General features: G+C 32.3%; 2 protein-coding genes across 3 annotated transcripts in view; one reads left to right on the plus strand and one right to left on the minus strand.

Annotated features, from left to right (window-relative positions):
- The window catches only part of LOC129944437 (spermine synthase), a 35,574-nt gene extending 32,761 nt beyond the window's left edge, over positions 1-2,813 (plus strand). For both annotated transcript variants that reach the window (XM_056053864.1, XM_056053865.1), the window contains exon 4: positions 1,503-2,813. In XM_056053864.1, the coding sequence (XP_055909839.1) occupies positions 1,503-2,086 (584 nt within the window). In that variant the 3' untranslated portion in view covers positions 2,087-2,813. The remainder of the gene's footprint in view (positions 1-1,502) is intronic.
- Positions 2,814-11,498: 8,685 nt separating this feature from the next.
- Positions 11,499-17,005, minus strand: LOC129947083 (dentin sialophosphoprotein). Its single transcript, XM_056057518.1, has 3 exons — positions 16,868-17,005; positions 16,179-16,800; positions 11,499-13,185 (listed from the first exon to the last, which is right to left on the minus strand). Exons 1-3 carry the CDS (start codon positions 16,901-16,903, stop codon positions 12,335-12,337), a joined length of 1,509 nt encoding a protein of 502 aa, XP_055913493.1. The 5' UTR covers positions 16,904-17,005; the 3' UTR covers positions 11,499-12,334.
- Between the last annotated feature and the right edge of the window lie 511 nt (positions 17,006-17,516).

Raw genomic sequence — 17,516 nt, forward strand, 5'->3', positions numbered from 1 at the left:
CTATAGTAGCTTTAGCCAAGTGGGGCAGCTTAAAACCTTAACCCCGAATAGGGTTAAATTTATCGAACTAAAAAATATGTTATGGTTAGATTTGACCTACAAAGAGGTTATCAAGTTGGGGTGGGTTGTTTTCTAACCCACCCAACTGAGACAATCCGAAAAAGGTTTAAGCAAGCCCAAGGTCTACATTTTTGCATGACCACAAGGCGACAACAATTTTGGTCATTGGAAAAAAAGATCATGAGAGCGCTGATTATATAAACATAAGAAATGTTTTGAGAAACAAAAGCCTCTTAATAACCGTCGGTGCGGCTTATTTAGCAATATTGTTATTTAATTGTTATTGCGCTTGATATTTCAAAGGTATTTGATAAAGTCTGAAATTTTGTTCTCTTATTGAAGATGCATGTATTTTGGTTTTGATGAATTCCTGCTTTGTTGTACTGGAAATGTTCTTTTGTTCAATACAAGTTGAACGGAAAATAAAAGCTGTTGTGAACCAGGGCTCCGTTTTTTGTCCGACACTCTTACTCATTTTTATAAATGATCTCCTATCTAGCAGCTTTCCAAATTCGCCCTCAAACTCAATAATAATAAGCTCATTAAATTCCGACCAGCATAGATTTATAAAATGTGGAATAAGAAACCGCGTTGAATTTAATTCTTCGAAAATCATATAATGTCTAGTGTCGTTAAAGCGAGATATAACCCCCTTTTTCAAAGTCTGTCAGTGGCACTTGCGTCAAGAAAACTGAATTTCTCGGTATGCGCGTCAGCAACTACGTCTTCTTTTGATCTGGTTACAATTTAAAGAACTTAAATACGTTCAAAACTTGAATATAACTCCCTTCTCTGGGCAGGTGCTGCAAAAATTTACTAAAGATTCTTTCATAGTATTCAACGAAGACTTTAAAATAATTGGTACTAATAACATAATTGTTTCAATTACGTCACTCGAATATCGTCTTAAAGTTTCGCCTTTACCTTTTTATAGCATAGCGAGCTCTAGGGAGTACTGAGTCAGTTGTAATTCTGCCCTTAAACACTTTAACAGTTTACCCTTGAGCCCAGCTTCGGCCGTACTAATGAAGTACAGAGATTCGTTCTTTAACCGTACTACGCGAATGTGAAATGTCAATTTAAAACTATTGTATACCGAACGACGACCCTTCCATTTCAAACGCTTCTTCTTTTTCATACGTTAAATCTGTGTATTTGAAATTTTAAAAGTATACAAAAGATGAACCCCCACCTCTTGCATGAAATTCCTACGCACAAACCATCACGCCATGGATACGACCTTCTGAGAAGCTAAACAAATTATCATTATTATATCATATTTAACCTTAAAAGAAGTTCCAGGAGTAAGTTTTGGAATAAATCACCGAAAATGTCACTGCACAATTAATTTAACCTTTTTATTGTTAAATTTCTAAGAATATTATAAAAAAATATATTTTTCCAAAAAATTCATAACCTTTTCTGTTTTATGTATATTTTAGATATTGCCGAATCGGATTTAATCTATACCGAAACTCTGATGTGTCGTGGTACTGAAAACTACGAAGGCAAAGAAATTTGCATCTTAGGCGGTGGCGATGGCGCCCTTCTCTACGAACTGCTCAAAGAAAATCCCAAACATGTTGTCATGTTGGAAATTGACGAACTTGTCATGCAGGCATGCAACAAGTATCTCAATTCGATTTGTGGTGATGTTTTGGAGAAGCGAAAGGGCGATAACTATGAAATTGTTGTAGGTGATTGTGTTGACTACATGAAGCGTTTCATCGCCGAGGATAAGAAATTCGATTATGTTTTTGGTGATCTCACAGACATTCCAATATCGGATACCCCAATTGGTGAATGCTGGGATTTCATACGCACCATTCTCGAACACTCGTTCAAGATACTCAAACCAGATGGAAAGTATCTGACACATGGCAATGGCACCAGTTGCTTGGAATCACTAAAACTCTTCGAAGATCAGTTGAAGCTACTTAAACCAGCTGTAAAATATACAACTTCTAAGGCATTTGTACCGTCATTCATGGAAGAATGGCTCTTCTACCAGGTTACCTTCGCTTGACCAGCTAAACGTTCAAACAGTTCAATAATTGAAAACAGCAGCAGCAGCTATAGCAGTAGTCCGAAAAAAGACTCAAAGCTAATAAGATGACGACGCCGACGACAAAAACAACAACAACATTCATTAGAAAAATCCAAACCAAAAACAGCACAATTTGATGAACATCTCCGTATAATAAATTACGGAAATTATTATATTTTATTGGTAGATCTTAGTATTAAAGTATTATTTCATTTATAATCTACATAAAGCTTAACCCAGTTGACTATTTAAAAAAAAAAGTCGCATTTAATTTCAATTTAAAAATATTAACACAGTTAGAAAAGCCAAATGATACAAGAAAAAAAACATTGTCTATAATTTCAAAAATTATATATTTCTGTGTGAGCCCGCCAAAGAGGCTAAATTGCCGAACTTATGTATGTAAAATTAAGTAGTACAAGTTAGAAGTTAATATTGTTTATTTTTCTTTTTTTTTTTGTTTTGTTTAATATTTAGCTAAACATTTAAAGTATATATTTTTTCATTGTTTCAGTTGAAGTTATGGTATTTTAAAACAAGAATTATATTTTAGCTATTTTATTGTTCCTTTTACGTAGAGTTATGAACTAAAAATCAAACGATGTGTCATAATATATAATTTATTTATGTAAGTTTAATTCAAGATAACAAAACAAACAAAGAAAAAACTAATAAACCAACCATTGGACCTGTCGTAAGCGTCAAATTGTGTTTTTATTAATTTTACTTCTAGTACCAAAAAACCTTCTTGGCCATAAAATCGTTCAAATTCAATCTCGAACTTCATTGTAGTGGAAAAACGAAACGAAACATAATTTTGCGTGTAATTGGGTCGAGGATGTAAAAGTAAAATGTTTTATTAATAGCCTATTATATTCAATCGTATGGCAAGGTTAAGTTTTTTGATAATCCATAAACATGCACATCAATTGCATGTATGAAGATACTTAACATTTTAAGCTGGCTAATTTTAGAAGAGACTAAAGTCCAGAAAAATTAGATAATTATTTAGAAAAAAATTCGACAAAAGCTAAATTTAGTTGAGAGCTTCATTTATACTCATTTAAAATTCGGTTATTTTGGGCAAAACATTTTTAGTGGGGTTTTGCCAACTACTCCCAAACTGTTTGTTTTTTGAGGAAGTTGTAAGAATGTGTTTCAGCCATTCATATTCTATACAAAAATCATAACACGTACAGTGGATAGATTTGGATTAAAAGGGCCGACAGTATTCGGGTGCAGTGCATTTTATTTATTAGTAAACTTAAGGGGGTATTCTGGTCTAGAAATTAAAAAAAATCGATTTTTTTTTCTTTTCATATTTTCATAGTTTAACTATTTAAGAATATGTCTACTAGAGGATTTTCCCAAATTCAAATTATTTTCGGAGAAATAAGTATTTTGCTGAGCAGCCATCCAAATCGGTTGGGCTGCAACTAATAGAACAAAAGACATAATGGGGTACTTTAAACGCGTTTTTCTCAGAACTGTCTTTTTGAATCTGATACCCACGATTTCTCAGGTTCTGCCGAACCGATTTACTTGAAATTTTAAGAAAGTCTTCTTTAGGGACTTGTCTACGTCCGGAACTACGGCCATCCCCAAATTTTTATTTTTACTATTTTTAACAAATCGAAGAATGTTCAAAAAAATGGTAAATTTTTTGTATTTTTCTTTAGACAGCCGCCATTTTGTAAAAAAAAATGTTTGTAACTTTTCCGTAGTTCCAGACATTGCGACATTATTGTAGATTAATAATCTTTTTTAGTTTTTGATTTCAGATTTCTAGGAGAGTTAAAATCGTGGGTATGGTCACGCACCAAATTTTTGAGACGCACTACTCTATCAGCTGATAACTAACGGAATTTTTATTTTTTTTTACTTTTTTATTTTTTTTTGTATGCTTCTAATGTGAATAAATAATGTATAAAAAAATTGATGGTAAAATTGTAGCTTGGTTTTTTCTACAGCACTTCAAAAATTACATAAAATTCATGTCTCTAGACCAGAATACCCCCTTAAGGTGAGTGTCCAGTAAACGTGATGTGGGTTGCTCCCAAGCTGCTCTCGAGAGCGATCACGCAAATGGACATAGTCTTGAGAGTCACTCGCTAGTGGACACATATGTTTACCACTATCCGAGATAAGCTCGCGGAATACCTACACAGTTCGTTATTTGCAAGTAGCTGTCGAGAGTAAACATGGCAAAGCAGTGGACATTGGAGAAAACCAATCAACTTATTGAAAAATATGAGTCAGTTGAATAATAAATTATTTTGCGATAGAAATAAAAAAAACGATTTTGCGAAACAGGTCTCGTGTTCTGAAGACGAAATAAAAAGATACTGGAATCCGAAAAAGGTACTGAAGGCTGCCGTATGAACCACCTGCAGAAATCGTACAATTAACTCTTAGTTTTTCCCTCGAAAATGATTAGCGATTCATATGCTTACCGGATGCTAAAAATCTAAGTGTTACCAGTTAACGCTCGCGTACTAGTATGGCTTTCCTTGATTGGGTACCTTTTTTTTTTAATTATGGGTCCAACGTTTTGTATCAAAAATTCAATTTCACTAACTGAAAAACTGCAAAAATTTCGAAACTGTTGAGGATCCTCATTTTGAAGCTCTCTTAAAAGAGCAGACCCACGGTTTGACCCAACATTTTGTTTGTATTCTTTTTAAGAACAGTGCCGATAATTAAAGCAGCTGCAACACTTCGCTTTTAAAAACACATGGCCAACTGATAAAATGCTAGAAGAAGAAATCTATCAAGTGGACACGATTATGAGAGTACCCTCAGCAAGAAAACTTTCAATGAGTTGCTCTCGAGAGTTAACTAGAAAAAGTAGTCTCAAAATGACACGCACCTTAAGAATATATATATAATACCCATTTTGTTTGATAACTCCCAAATAAAAATGTATTATTTGGGACAACAATTATGTATTAATGACGTCTATAAGTTTTTAAGTTAGGAAAATTTGGACTTTTTCTGGGGTATGTCAAGATCCATGTTGTTTTTTGGATAATGCCCAATACGTTTTGTGTATTGCTCTTATTAAACTTCAAAATTAATACTTGGCAATGTATCATTTAGTTCTTTTAAAATAACTGTACTGTACTTTACAGCAAAAAAGTTCAGGAGAGTAGAAATATCTTTGAACACTTGACGATACCTCGTCCGTCAATATTGCATGAATTATGAGCTAAAGATCTTAAGTCGCACGAGTTACTGATTTGAAGTTTCTAAATAAATTGTGGAAAAATGGGAATGGAAAGGAAATGTCCATTTATTCCGAATTGATTTTATTTTAGTTAAAAACATGACAAAATAAGATTTTTGTCAGATTTTAACTTTTGCTCTGAAAAAGATTGATTAAGGGGGTATTCTAGTCTAGAGACATGAATTTTATGTAATTTTTGAAGTGCTGTAGAAAAAAGCAAGCAACAATTTTACCATCAATTTTTGTATACATTATTTATTCACATACAAACAAAAAATAAAAAAGTAAAAAAAAAATCAAAATTCCGTTAGTTATCAGCTGATGGAGTGGTGCGTCTCAAAAATTTGGTGCGTGACCATACCCACGATTTTAATTCTCCTATAAATCTGAAATCAAAAACTAAAAAAAATTATTAATCTACAATAATGTCGCAATGTCTGGAACTACGAAAAAGTTACAAACATTTTTTTTTACAAAATGGCGACTGCCTAAAAAAATTACCACTTTTTTGAATATTCTTCGACTTGTTAAAAATGAAAATTTGGGGATGGCCGTAGTTCCCTAAAGAAGACTCTCTTAAAATTTCAAGTTAATCGGTTCGGCAGAACCTGAGAAATCGTGGGTATCAGATTCAAAAAAACAGTTCTGAGAAAAACGCGTTTAAAGTACCCCATTATGTCTTTGGTTCGATTAGTTGGAGCCCAACCGATTTGGATGGCTGCTCAGCAAAATACTTATTTCTCCAAAAATAATGTGAATTTGGGAAAATCCTCTCGTAGACATATTCTTAAATAGTTAAACTATGAAAATATAAAAAAAAAATCGATTTTTTTTTATTTCTAGACCAGAATACTCCCTTAAGGAATTACGGGTGTTGTGTTTCAGCTCAGCTCGGTTTGCTTTTGAATTACGGGAGCAATATAATGTCATAATTGAACTGATCTTGTTTGCAACCCTGTGTGAATATTAAAGTGATTTTCAAGGACCTTTATTTGTAACGTTTTTATTTGTTTATAATTCGTTCCGGACGAAAATATTACTGTTCTGAAATCAAATGTTTCAATTTATATTGGCTTCTTAACAATTTTTACTCACTATATATGAAATTCACCCGAAAATTATTCCCACCGGAAAACCTTAAGTTTACTTTTAAATTCTACTGCAAATTATATTTTTGGCATATGCTTAAAGATTTGTATTTGCCTCTATACATTTGTCTGTGCAATAGAGGCTTTTCTGTCTAAAAAAAAATAATTATTTTGAACGGTGTTTTGAAGAATAATGAATACAAAATTACAACACCGTCACGTTGTAAAAAAACGGCAGCTTATTCATTGACGTTTCTTTGTTTTAAAACTACAACAGTCTTATTTAAAAACGCTGTATAGAGCAGCGTTACCACTTCTCAAAAAAAAGTGGAAGTAGATTTTAGGAAAAAAGTGAAGTAGATTGATAAAAATGGAAGTAGATTTCAAAAATTACCTTTTCCATATTATTCTACATATTTTTAAATTAAATTATATATAAAAATTAAAAAAAAAAAAAAATAGAATTATTTAAGCCTTCACATCATATAATTCAATAGTTAATGTAACGTTTCTTAAATTAATTCTTGGTTGTTGGCAATAAAAACGCAAAGAATGGGCTTGTGTTGGTGAAATGAAATGACTTTAGGATGTTTTGATTGCAAAGGACGAGTTCTACAAGAAATAGTTATTGTATTCGCAATACAATTTTAATACATCAACAAACCTTTTATCTTTGGTTTTGGACAACTTGAAAATATCTTTTCATATTGAAAACAAAAAATCAAAACCAAAATGATACTAGAGCACAACTCAACGCAAACAAAAAAAAACAAAAAAATGCACGACTGCTTCGCAAGAACTAGCTTATATATCAGAAAAAAAGTCTGTTTAAAACTATTTTCTGTATTTTAAAAATATGTATGAACGCCATTTGATTTCTCAAGAAACTCTTAATTTTTTCAAATTCAAAATTCAAAATCATTTTTGAATTTTAGAATACAAATATTTTTGGTATATAGTTTTGAACTAATTATAAGACGTCCTCCATTTAAAATTTATCAAAAATGATGGCCTATTTTCAAGATATCAAATCAAAAAGAAAATTACATTTTTGGCAGAAAATAAAGTTTAGTTCTTATGAAAACCTAAAAACAAAATAACTGTTCTATCTGGGGTACCCTTTTGGAGCAATACAAATATATTTTTTTATATTGAAAGAAGCCAAACAAGAACACAAATTTTAGCAAAAATTAAAAAAAAAATCTATTGGTTCGTTTTTGAAAAAATTCAATTCGGATTTGTTTACGAATGCAAAACTTGCTATTTATATAGGACCTGCTATATGTCGAAAGTAAAAATGACAAAAGGGTTGACCTAGAATATATTAGATAAAACGGAACCTCACCGCAAATGAAAATTGAGACTACATATAAAAGTGATAAATAGAAAAAAGGAGTAAATTCAGTCTATTTTTATAAAAATTGATGTATGTAGGTAGAAACTCAGATCTTAAAAATGAAGTAGATTTCAATATTTTGATGATGGTGTGAAGTAGGAAGTAGATTTTTAATTTATTTGAAAAAAAGAAGTAGATCTACTTCAATTGAAGTAAAGTGGTAACGCTAATAGAGCCTACATAAAGTTATGTAATCTCTATAATGCCTCTAAACGCAAAAATGCTTTTATAAAACTTATACAAGGTTGCATAGTCCCATAATAAGCTAAACGCGTTTTGAGGTTGAATAGAGCCTACATAAGGAAATTATTGTTATTATTATTTCGTAAATGTCATTTTGATTTCTCTCCTCTCTTTTTGAAATTAAAATAAAAACAATAATGGCTCTCCAGTTTAGCTCGTGAGCCGAAGAAACGAAGAATTAAAAAAAATATAGATTTTCGAAAGAGAATATCATAAAAATAATTGGAATTATTTTGTTATATTTTAGTTGTTATGACAACAAGCTGATTTTATAGACATTTTGGTACTTTTTTGATATAAGACTTGTATAACTAAAATTTATAGCAGAATTTTTTATAAATAGGAATTGTCGCAACGTTACATAGAGCCTACAAACATCCTTATTCACTGTATAACTATTCATCTGTTTAGCGAATTCTATTAAATAAGACTGTAAATGTCTTTGTGTAATTTATTTCATATACTGCTTCCTCGAACGGAGTTAGTTCTTTTTTATTGAATTGGTCAGCACCAGTTTTGTGTAGAGATTTTTTATTCTCCGCAAGTTTTTGCGTTGTCGACTCATGTTAAAAAGGAATGAAGTTTATGATGATAATACAAAAAAAACTATATAAACATTACTTACTGGCCCCCCCATTAAAAATTGTAAAGCCTTTCTTCCAGGATTTACAATTTTTGAGTTAAGCTTTGAGTAAGTGCTTCCCAATGTTTGTTGTTCAGGCCCCTATCTGAGCTCTCTGCTTGGCTATTTGTTGCCATTGATGGATACTTGCACATGTAAGCGAGTAAAATTTATTTTTGGGCAGGTGTTGTGTTGGAAGTCCGTTATAGAAAGTGAAATAAAATTATGGTTTTGTAAAAAACCCTTTTTTCCTTTTGTAGGATTTTTTTCTCTTTCTTGGGCTTTGATAATCAATCAATTGGATGCGATTAATAATAAAATAAAACTAATCCATCTTGGTTTTACCCTACGTTTCGCCAGTTTTTTTCCAGCTTCAGGGGATTTATTTAGCTACATATATATATTTAAATACATCTTTAGTAAAAAAAATATTTCTTATAACAAAAATTTACAATTGAAAACTTACTATTTTATATTAAAAAAGATAAAAAACATGATTAAAAGTTGCACAAAAAGTGCGAAAAGTTTAAATACGGACAACACTAGTATCACCGTATTTAACAACTAAGGTATGGCCACACTATACAAATCACTAATGTTGTCGACGTCTTCCTGATGGTTCATCGTCTCATCGTCTTATCAATTTTCTGCTGGATCCTCAAGCTCTCCAGAGTTTTTCCTTTTTTTTCATTGCAACTTGCAAGCGAAGTTCTTTAAAACGTTTCCTTTCTGGCAAAAGACAATCTATCACAATTATAGTGATGATTCTTTTAAACTATTTATAATTATATAATTTTACTTTAATCGAGATGTAATGTTTTATTATTATTTTTTACTTAACAATCACCAAAATTGAAGTTGAAATCCTTAGAAAGTTAATTAAACGTACCTTCTTTTACTTAATTTTGCATCATTCTATGTCTTTAATCATAAACATATCGATTTTTTCGATTTTAATCATTGAATAATTGCAATTATTATTTTAATTTGTAATTTTCCCATTAATCAAGTTATCTGACAGCTGTCAAAATCCTAGAAGTTTGTAAACAAATTTTGTTGATTTTGAAGCATAAACTAACACAGGACCAAAAACGAAATGCGATAATCCCAATTATCGCTTTCGCACATTTTCTTTCGTTTTTAAAAAACGAGCAATCGCTTTCGTTTCGTTTGTTACAGAATCTGGTCCCAGTATTTTATACCTTAAGCCCGGAATAAAATAAAATAAAAGTCAATTTATATGCTTGTGTAAATACTATAATAATATTTGTTTATTTTATTTCAATTTATTATAATTAAGTACATATTTTTTTGTTTTTATTTGTTCATGTATGATTTAAATCTGGAATACTTTTTGCATTTATTTTTTATATATGTAGTATATTGGTATTTTTTTTTTAAATTGTATTTATTTTGAAAATTTGTTTTTTCTTGATTTGAACTATTTATTTCCATTTATAGAGAGAAAATAAAAATAGATTATACTATATAACTTATTTACTATAGAACTTATAAAAAATAATATATTATTTTAAAATAATAAAAATAACAATAAAACTTAAATTTAATATTTTTTTATTTATAATAATAATTGATCAATAATCAATAATAAATCACACTAAACGACATAAATGCATACAACACAAATAACTTATGTTTTATTTTTATTTAAGTTTTTTGTGATGAATATTTTGTGAACTATATTTTTTGTAAGAGAATACACAAAGAAAAAGAGTGCTCAGAAAATATGATGAATTAGTGAAAAAAGTGTGATAATTTTAGTTCATAGTGAAAATGTGGGTATTATGTCAATGTGGGATAATAAATACTTTTTAGAATATTTTATGATAGTTTAATGAGTTAAAGGCGAACATTTTTGTTTTGTGATCTAATCTGAGTTTTTTTTTTTGATAAATTTGTTTAAAAAGGAATTTTGTAACGAGCGAATTTAGGGAGGTTTCGCAATGGAAGACTGATTTTCTTTTAATTTTCATACTTTTTTAGGCAAAGGTAAAACGAAATTCTTAAAATACAAATCAAAAGTGACAGCATCGTAAAAATAGCAAAGCAAAATTGTGCTCTCAAAAACTATTGAAGATAGTTCGTATATTATTTGATGTTTCTAAATTTTACAGAGAAAAACAAGTAAAGCCTTAAAATGATGGTTTTCAAATCAGATTTTTATATTTAAACAAAAACTTGGTATGGTTTGATTGACACTGTTCAAATATTATGTTAAAAAAGTATGTTAATAACGAAAAACTCTGAATTTGAGGAAATTTATAAAAGTCAAACACCTTAGCCTTTCAAAATCAGCGTCAATATTATAAAAAAAATATTTTTGGGGTACACAATTTTTTGTTTGTTTAATAATCTTTGGTATAATAGTATGAAGGATGTAAGAAAAAATCTGTTTTTAAGAGCGTCTGATTTATTGTAGAGTAAGCTTAAAAACCATCCTTAAAAATTCAAACTATGAATGTTAAAGTTTCTGATATGTAAGAACATTCCAGACTATAATTTCTTTTGAAAAGGGTAACTTATGGCCCTCTTGCTTTCCAAGTTAAAAAAATAAATTCTGAAAACAGAAATTAACAGTAAGTTAATATTTATTCTAAGGGATTGAAAACGGCACCACTTCCCACTACCGCAACACGAATTTCGAGATGCGTTTTTTTTATTTCATAGATATGTGCAAATAAATATTAACTATAGCAATTTTAAAAGTTCACTTTTTCACATACAAAACAAGCGAAAATGGTTGATATTGACATTTCTTTCTTTTTGTTCAGGGTTGCCATACTTGCCTTTTTCTTTGATTTTATTGCTCAAATGCAAAAAGTACTTTGCATATACCCAAACTCGCATGGCCCCTTACATACCTAGCTGTTAATACGCCTGCCGTACTATCAATTCCAAAAAACTTGTTTAGGCTAAAAAAAAATAAAATACAATAAAAGTGGGGTTAACTCCGAAAAAGAAAATATTTTTTTCTATGACTTAAAGGTGTTTCCTCGCCTTAATATTTAAAACATGTTCTATTGAGACACCTACCTAACTTTAAAAAAAAATCATAAGGAAATTCGTGCTGCGGTAATGGAAAGTCGCCCCTTGAAAACTCCCAGCTTTTTATGGTAATGTTTAGGCGATCAAAAATAGCGGAATGGTAAAATAATACTTTAAAAATAGAGGTAACAGACGTTGGGAGTAGTCAGAGAGAAGACTAGCTTTGAAATTCGAAACCTTTTGTTTGTACTTTTTATTTAGATTTTGCATTTAAGCAAAATTTAGATTTTATCATAGATATTAACTAAAGGAAAAAGTTGTCAATGGATTTATCAATAATGTTGAATTCTTTTTGAGAATAAGATTCCGAACTTTTTTTCGTTTTCTTGTCAAACCATAAGATTAAGGATCTAAATCTCGAATTTTGATTTTAAGAGAGAATAGGATCAAAATCGGTATTTGCAAAAAATTATATAAAATAAATAAAAATAAAATCCCTCAAACCTGCACAGAAAGATCACAATACTCAACCCAAACCTTCTATGTTTTTTTTTTAGCTATTATTACTTTCAAATTGAGCCTATATATTTGTTTACATTAAAAGCTTTAATACTCAAAACGACCCAACTGTGAGTTCATTCATTCATTAACAAGTCTCACCATGAATCTTACTATGTTCCAGAATATCAGTATTTTGCATTGGTTCAATTTCTGTCTCTGATATTATCTCAGCCAGCCACTGTTCAATCTGCACCGGGCGCATCACATCACTATTATCATTGGCTTCCAGGATAATTTTCAAATTCTCGAAGTTCCTCAGAACCAACTTCTTATTCGGTGCCACTACCGATTGCGATGTATTCAATGAAGATGATTCATTGCCATTGCTATCGTCAGTTGTTGTTGTCGACGTCACCGGCTGACGTTCATCGTCACCATCATCATTATTATCATTATCCACTCCAACTGCTGCCACGGAGTAACGCTGCTGATTATCGGTGATGATTCTAGGCGACTTCTGTTTGAGGCTATTTTTAATTTCATTCAATAGACGATTGTAGAATTCACAAGTAGCCGAACGATCATCGTCATTGAATTCCACATCATCGGCAACATGATGACGATTGTTCACGTTTTGTTTGGGGGATATTGCATTGCTGCTGGAAGCACTGTTGCCACTGCTGTTGCTATGATTACTGCCAGCGCTGCTGGTCGATGTTGTTGTTGTTGTGACTGTAGTACTCTTTGGGAGATCGCCATTCTTATTCGTGGTGGCACTATTGACTTCGGTCGCCTTGAATGATTCTTCTGTAGCGCAATTGATTGTTAGATTTGAGATGTTCTTCAAGTTGATGGTGCCGTTGCAATTGTTGATTGTGATTTTTGGCTTGAAGCGCGATTTACGTTTGTTTTCGACAGTTTGAGAAGATTTTGAGTGAGTTGGTGCTGGCATGCCATCATCCTCGTCGACATCAAATTCGTCTTCATCGAGAATTCCTTAGGTTTTGGATAAAATGTCGTATTTTAGAAAATTACAATGCTGTTTTAAAAATTATTTATAAATATTTTAAATAAATGTCGAATATTTAAAAAGAAATAACCAACTGCAGAAAGAAATTGTTCAGGGAAGGGATTGCCTAAGAGCAAAATAAGAGCCTTAATTATGTAGACTTCTTAAATGTGTAGAAATCTATCATTGCCATGTAGTTTAACGACTTAACGCCTTTCGATTTCGTTTTCCAGGACTATTTATTTGTATTTTATTTATTTAAAAAATCGACACGAGACTAGGCGTATTTTCAAATGACTTTTGCAAAAGCTGTATGGACGAGGAAGAGGAAGAAACGGTTCTTCATCTTCTCTGCACATGCCCTGCTCTATCTCGAAAACGCAAGAATTACCTAGGAGAATTCTTCTTTAACGATCTAAATCAAATCGGTATAATCAGCCTCTCACGTTTCGTAAGGGACTCAAGCTGGTTCCATTGAGCTTAAGAGGAAGCCTCAAGATTCATGTGGTATCACAATGGGCCATTAAACTGGCCTAAGTGTGTCTGTTTCCATCTTGGACAACCACTATAACCTAACCATAACCTATGCTTCTTATTCTTCTCATAGCGACGGTCAAAGAGTTAAAAAGGCATACAATATGAATACAAAAATTGACGCTCAGTATTTAGAAAATTGTATCGGGGTAATATTTAAGCAAAGGACCTTGTTGAATTAGGGATGATTTCATGCAGGTAACTTAGAGAGCGAAAGTTTATTAAACTGTCTAGGATACAACCAGAAATCCGTACCGCAAAAATGGATATGTGGTCATAACGACGTAGATTATTAATATAGCGGGCAATATTGTTGCAAGCAACATTCAATTTGCGGCTAGTCACACAGTCCAGTTTACAAAAGATTTCACACCCATTCAGCACAATTGGTAGTATAAGGGCCTTAGCAAGAAGCACTTTAGTTTTGATCGGGATGAAATTCCGAGTGACTTGAAGAAGGCGGAGACTTCCATAGACTTTACCAATGGCACTATTAAAATGGTCATCCCAAGTGAGAGTACTCTCAGGTTCAACAGGTACCCGATAGATCAAAGTTTTTGCGTTAGATGGGGAGGTATTTTGATTTGACAGGGTTAAGGCGGAGATCGTTCTTTTTTGACCACTGTGAAATGCGCAGCAGATCCTCGTTAATTAAAGCTACGGCATCATTTTAAGCCCCAAAAGGCCGACTTATCAGGAGCTGCACATCATCAGCATAAAGATGAATTAAACAATGGTTAGCAACTTGTGGTATCTCATTTATGTAAAGTTAAAAGAGGATTGGTCCAAGGATAGTTCCCTGTGGCACTCCACTCAAAATATTGAGAAATTTGGACGAGTATCCATTGAACAAGCTTACAGGGCTCTAAAGAAAACCCAAAATTAATTCCCAGTTTTCTACAAATAATTGAGTGGTTAACATTATCAAAAGCCTTTGAATAATTCAACAGTGTTAGCAATGTAACATGATCGCTGTCCATAGCCATTCTTATTTCATCAGTGACAAAAAGTAAGGAAGATTTGCAGCTGCGCTTAGGTCGAAAACCAGACTGCAAGGTACTTAACAGGTTGTTGATTGTAAGATATTTTTGGAATTGCCTCAGAATAGTTTTTTCAAACACATTCGAAAGAAATGAAATTCTGTAGCAGTATCTGTTTGCTTTTTGGGTATGGCATTAATCTTACCCTTCTTCCATTCTAAAGGAAACTCGGAAGTTGTCAATATGCTGTTGAATATGTAGGTTACATAGCGCAGTATATATGGAAGCAGTAGTCTCATGAACTAAGGGTTCATAGGTAGCATTAGATTTAATCGATATTATTGCCTCTAAAATGTCTTCTTCTTGTATTCTTATAAATCTGACGAGAGCTGTTCATAGCAGTTGGTTCCTACTCAGTAAAGGATTGAACGGGTGAAGCAACGTTTAAGGGCATGAACGTAAGCTTTTTGTTGAGTGCATCACAATCGACGTCACCAACAGGCTTTTTAGATTGTTTGCCAATACCGATTTGACCAGGTTTTTCCATAATTTTTTGACAGAGGTTAAAGAACCAATTTGGTTTTCATAATAAAATCTTTTTGCCGTTCTCATCATTACAACAACTTGATTACGTAGTCTGCAATACAATTTGTGGAAATGCTCAAGTTTGTAACGTCTCCTTGGACTGTAGGCAGCATCTCGTCCTGACATCAGAGCAGAGATGTCGCTTTTCAGCCAAGGTGCAGCCGTATGCCTAACGAGAAGGGGTTTAATAGGAACATGCCTCTCAAAAAGCTGAAAGACGTTTTGCCGTAAAAAAAAACAGGTGCTAAAAGCTGGCTATAAAGCATAACCTTTCCAACATCGCTGGCAAGATACAGATCTAGTAGCAAACTCTTTGGTGAAGTGGGTAGCAGTGGAGCAGTTAACGGGACTCAGATTCAGCGCCTTAAATACATTAAATAAATTTTCAGCTAAACGCTTATCTAACAGATTACTGTTGGAATCACCACACAGTCACGTCGTAACCAATGGTTGTATATATTAAGCCAATGGTTTATGCCAACAAACCAGTAACTCTTGAACCATTGAAGGCCAATATTCGAGCCACCATTGAAGTCATGCCTCTAGATTTATTTGAAAAGTTATGTAAGACGATTATTCAAAGTTCTGAAGCTCTCCATAAAACATTTAATATATGAATGAAGAAACTTGCTGACATAAAAGTTTGATATGAAAATTTACGACCGATTGTGCCACACCCAAGAAAACAAAAGTGAAGACTTGATTGAGTCTATAACAACAAATCTTTCTTAAGTCCTTGCTAACCGAAAACGTAGCGCGTTAATTTAGAACATGTTCCATTCTTTGCAAATCAAACATTTTCAAGATTTAGTTTTTCTTTTTTTGTGGTTCTTCTCTTGACAATGTACAGAAGTTAATAGAATAAAAAAAAATAAACTCACCTTCCAAATTCAAAGGCATAATTGGTGCGTCTGTTTCAGTAGCGATAGACGTAGCTGTTCCGGACAGCTTGTTTGACTTCCTTATCAATTCTTTGGCTTCGTTTAGTGTTATATTGATTATCGACTCATTCATGCAGCTGACATTGTCACGAATGAGTTTCTTGTTCGTTGAGAAATCAACAACAATTGATTCCTCGTCGTTGTTGCCGTTGCTGGCATCACTTGAATTATTACTCAGGCACTTGTACATCGTGTCATGGTCGATCCCGGGAGCAATATAATCTTCGTTTATGTATAAATCCTGCAAGGCCAGATTGATGTTGTCCAGATTGAATTTTCCATATGATCGTATGGAATTCAAGATATTCTCCTCATTATCGGTGATGAATTGCATTTCCTGGTAATCTGGGGATGGGCCAGTAACATTTCCAGTTCCATTGCCACCAGCAGGAGCACTTTTTCTTGGATTTGTTGAGGATAATACAGACACAGATGCAGATGCAGATGCACTTTTGTGCTGTCGGCTGGTGAGGATAACATCGATTTGTCGCAATAAAAGCTTCTCCCGGACATTTAAGGCTTCGCGAATCTTATCGAATTTTACTTGAACATCTAGCTTAAGCTGTGAAGAAGATTTTTGAGTATATAAATCAATAAATAAATGGAAAATAAAGTTTTTTAAATTTTACCTTTTCCAAGTCAACTTTTCCCAATGTCGTCGCCATGATTTATTTTACTACAACCCTTGTTTTTGTCTGTTGACAGGATTGACAGACAGTTGTTGTTTTTCTTTGTTATTTCTTTTAATTCGAACATTTTGGAACTACTGGAGAAGAAAGTGACAGCTAGAGATGTTCGATTGAGAATTTTTGGAAATATTATTCGTTTGTTCGACACTTAACTCGTTACTTCACAAAAAATTATTAATTCTCACAATAATTTGTATTTTTTGACAAAACTAAAAAAATTGGGGTCGAATTCTAGTCTTAGCTTCCCGTTAATTGAGAAGATGAAATGGAGAATGGAACTTTCTTTAGCTTTGTTTAAACGCCTGTTATGAAAAAAGGAACGAGGAAAACCTACCATTGGTTTTCAGCATTATAATTATAATATATAAAACAGCCATATTACGTTATAGATTAAGAGCTAAATGTCCTTTAAAATAAATCTACTATAAACCTACATACCTAATTTTGTGATTAATTAAATACTTAATTAAAGATGACGACAAACAAAAGGCGTAGAAAGTCGTGGAGACTGCGAAAACAGGAATATCTCATCGAATTGTGGGACAAAAAAGTTGTTGACTTGTGATGGCCTTAAATAAATTTTGTGACC

Source organism: Eupeodes corollae, chromosome 2 (genome assembly GCF_945859685.1).
Source record: "Eupeodes corollae chromosome 2, idEupCoro1.1, whole genome shotgun sequence".
NCBI lineage: Eukaryota > Metazoa > Arthropoda > Insecta > Diptera > Syrphidae > Eupeodes > Eupeodes corollae.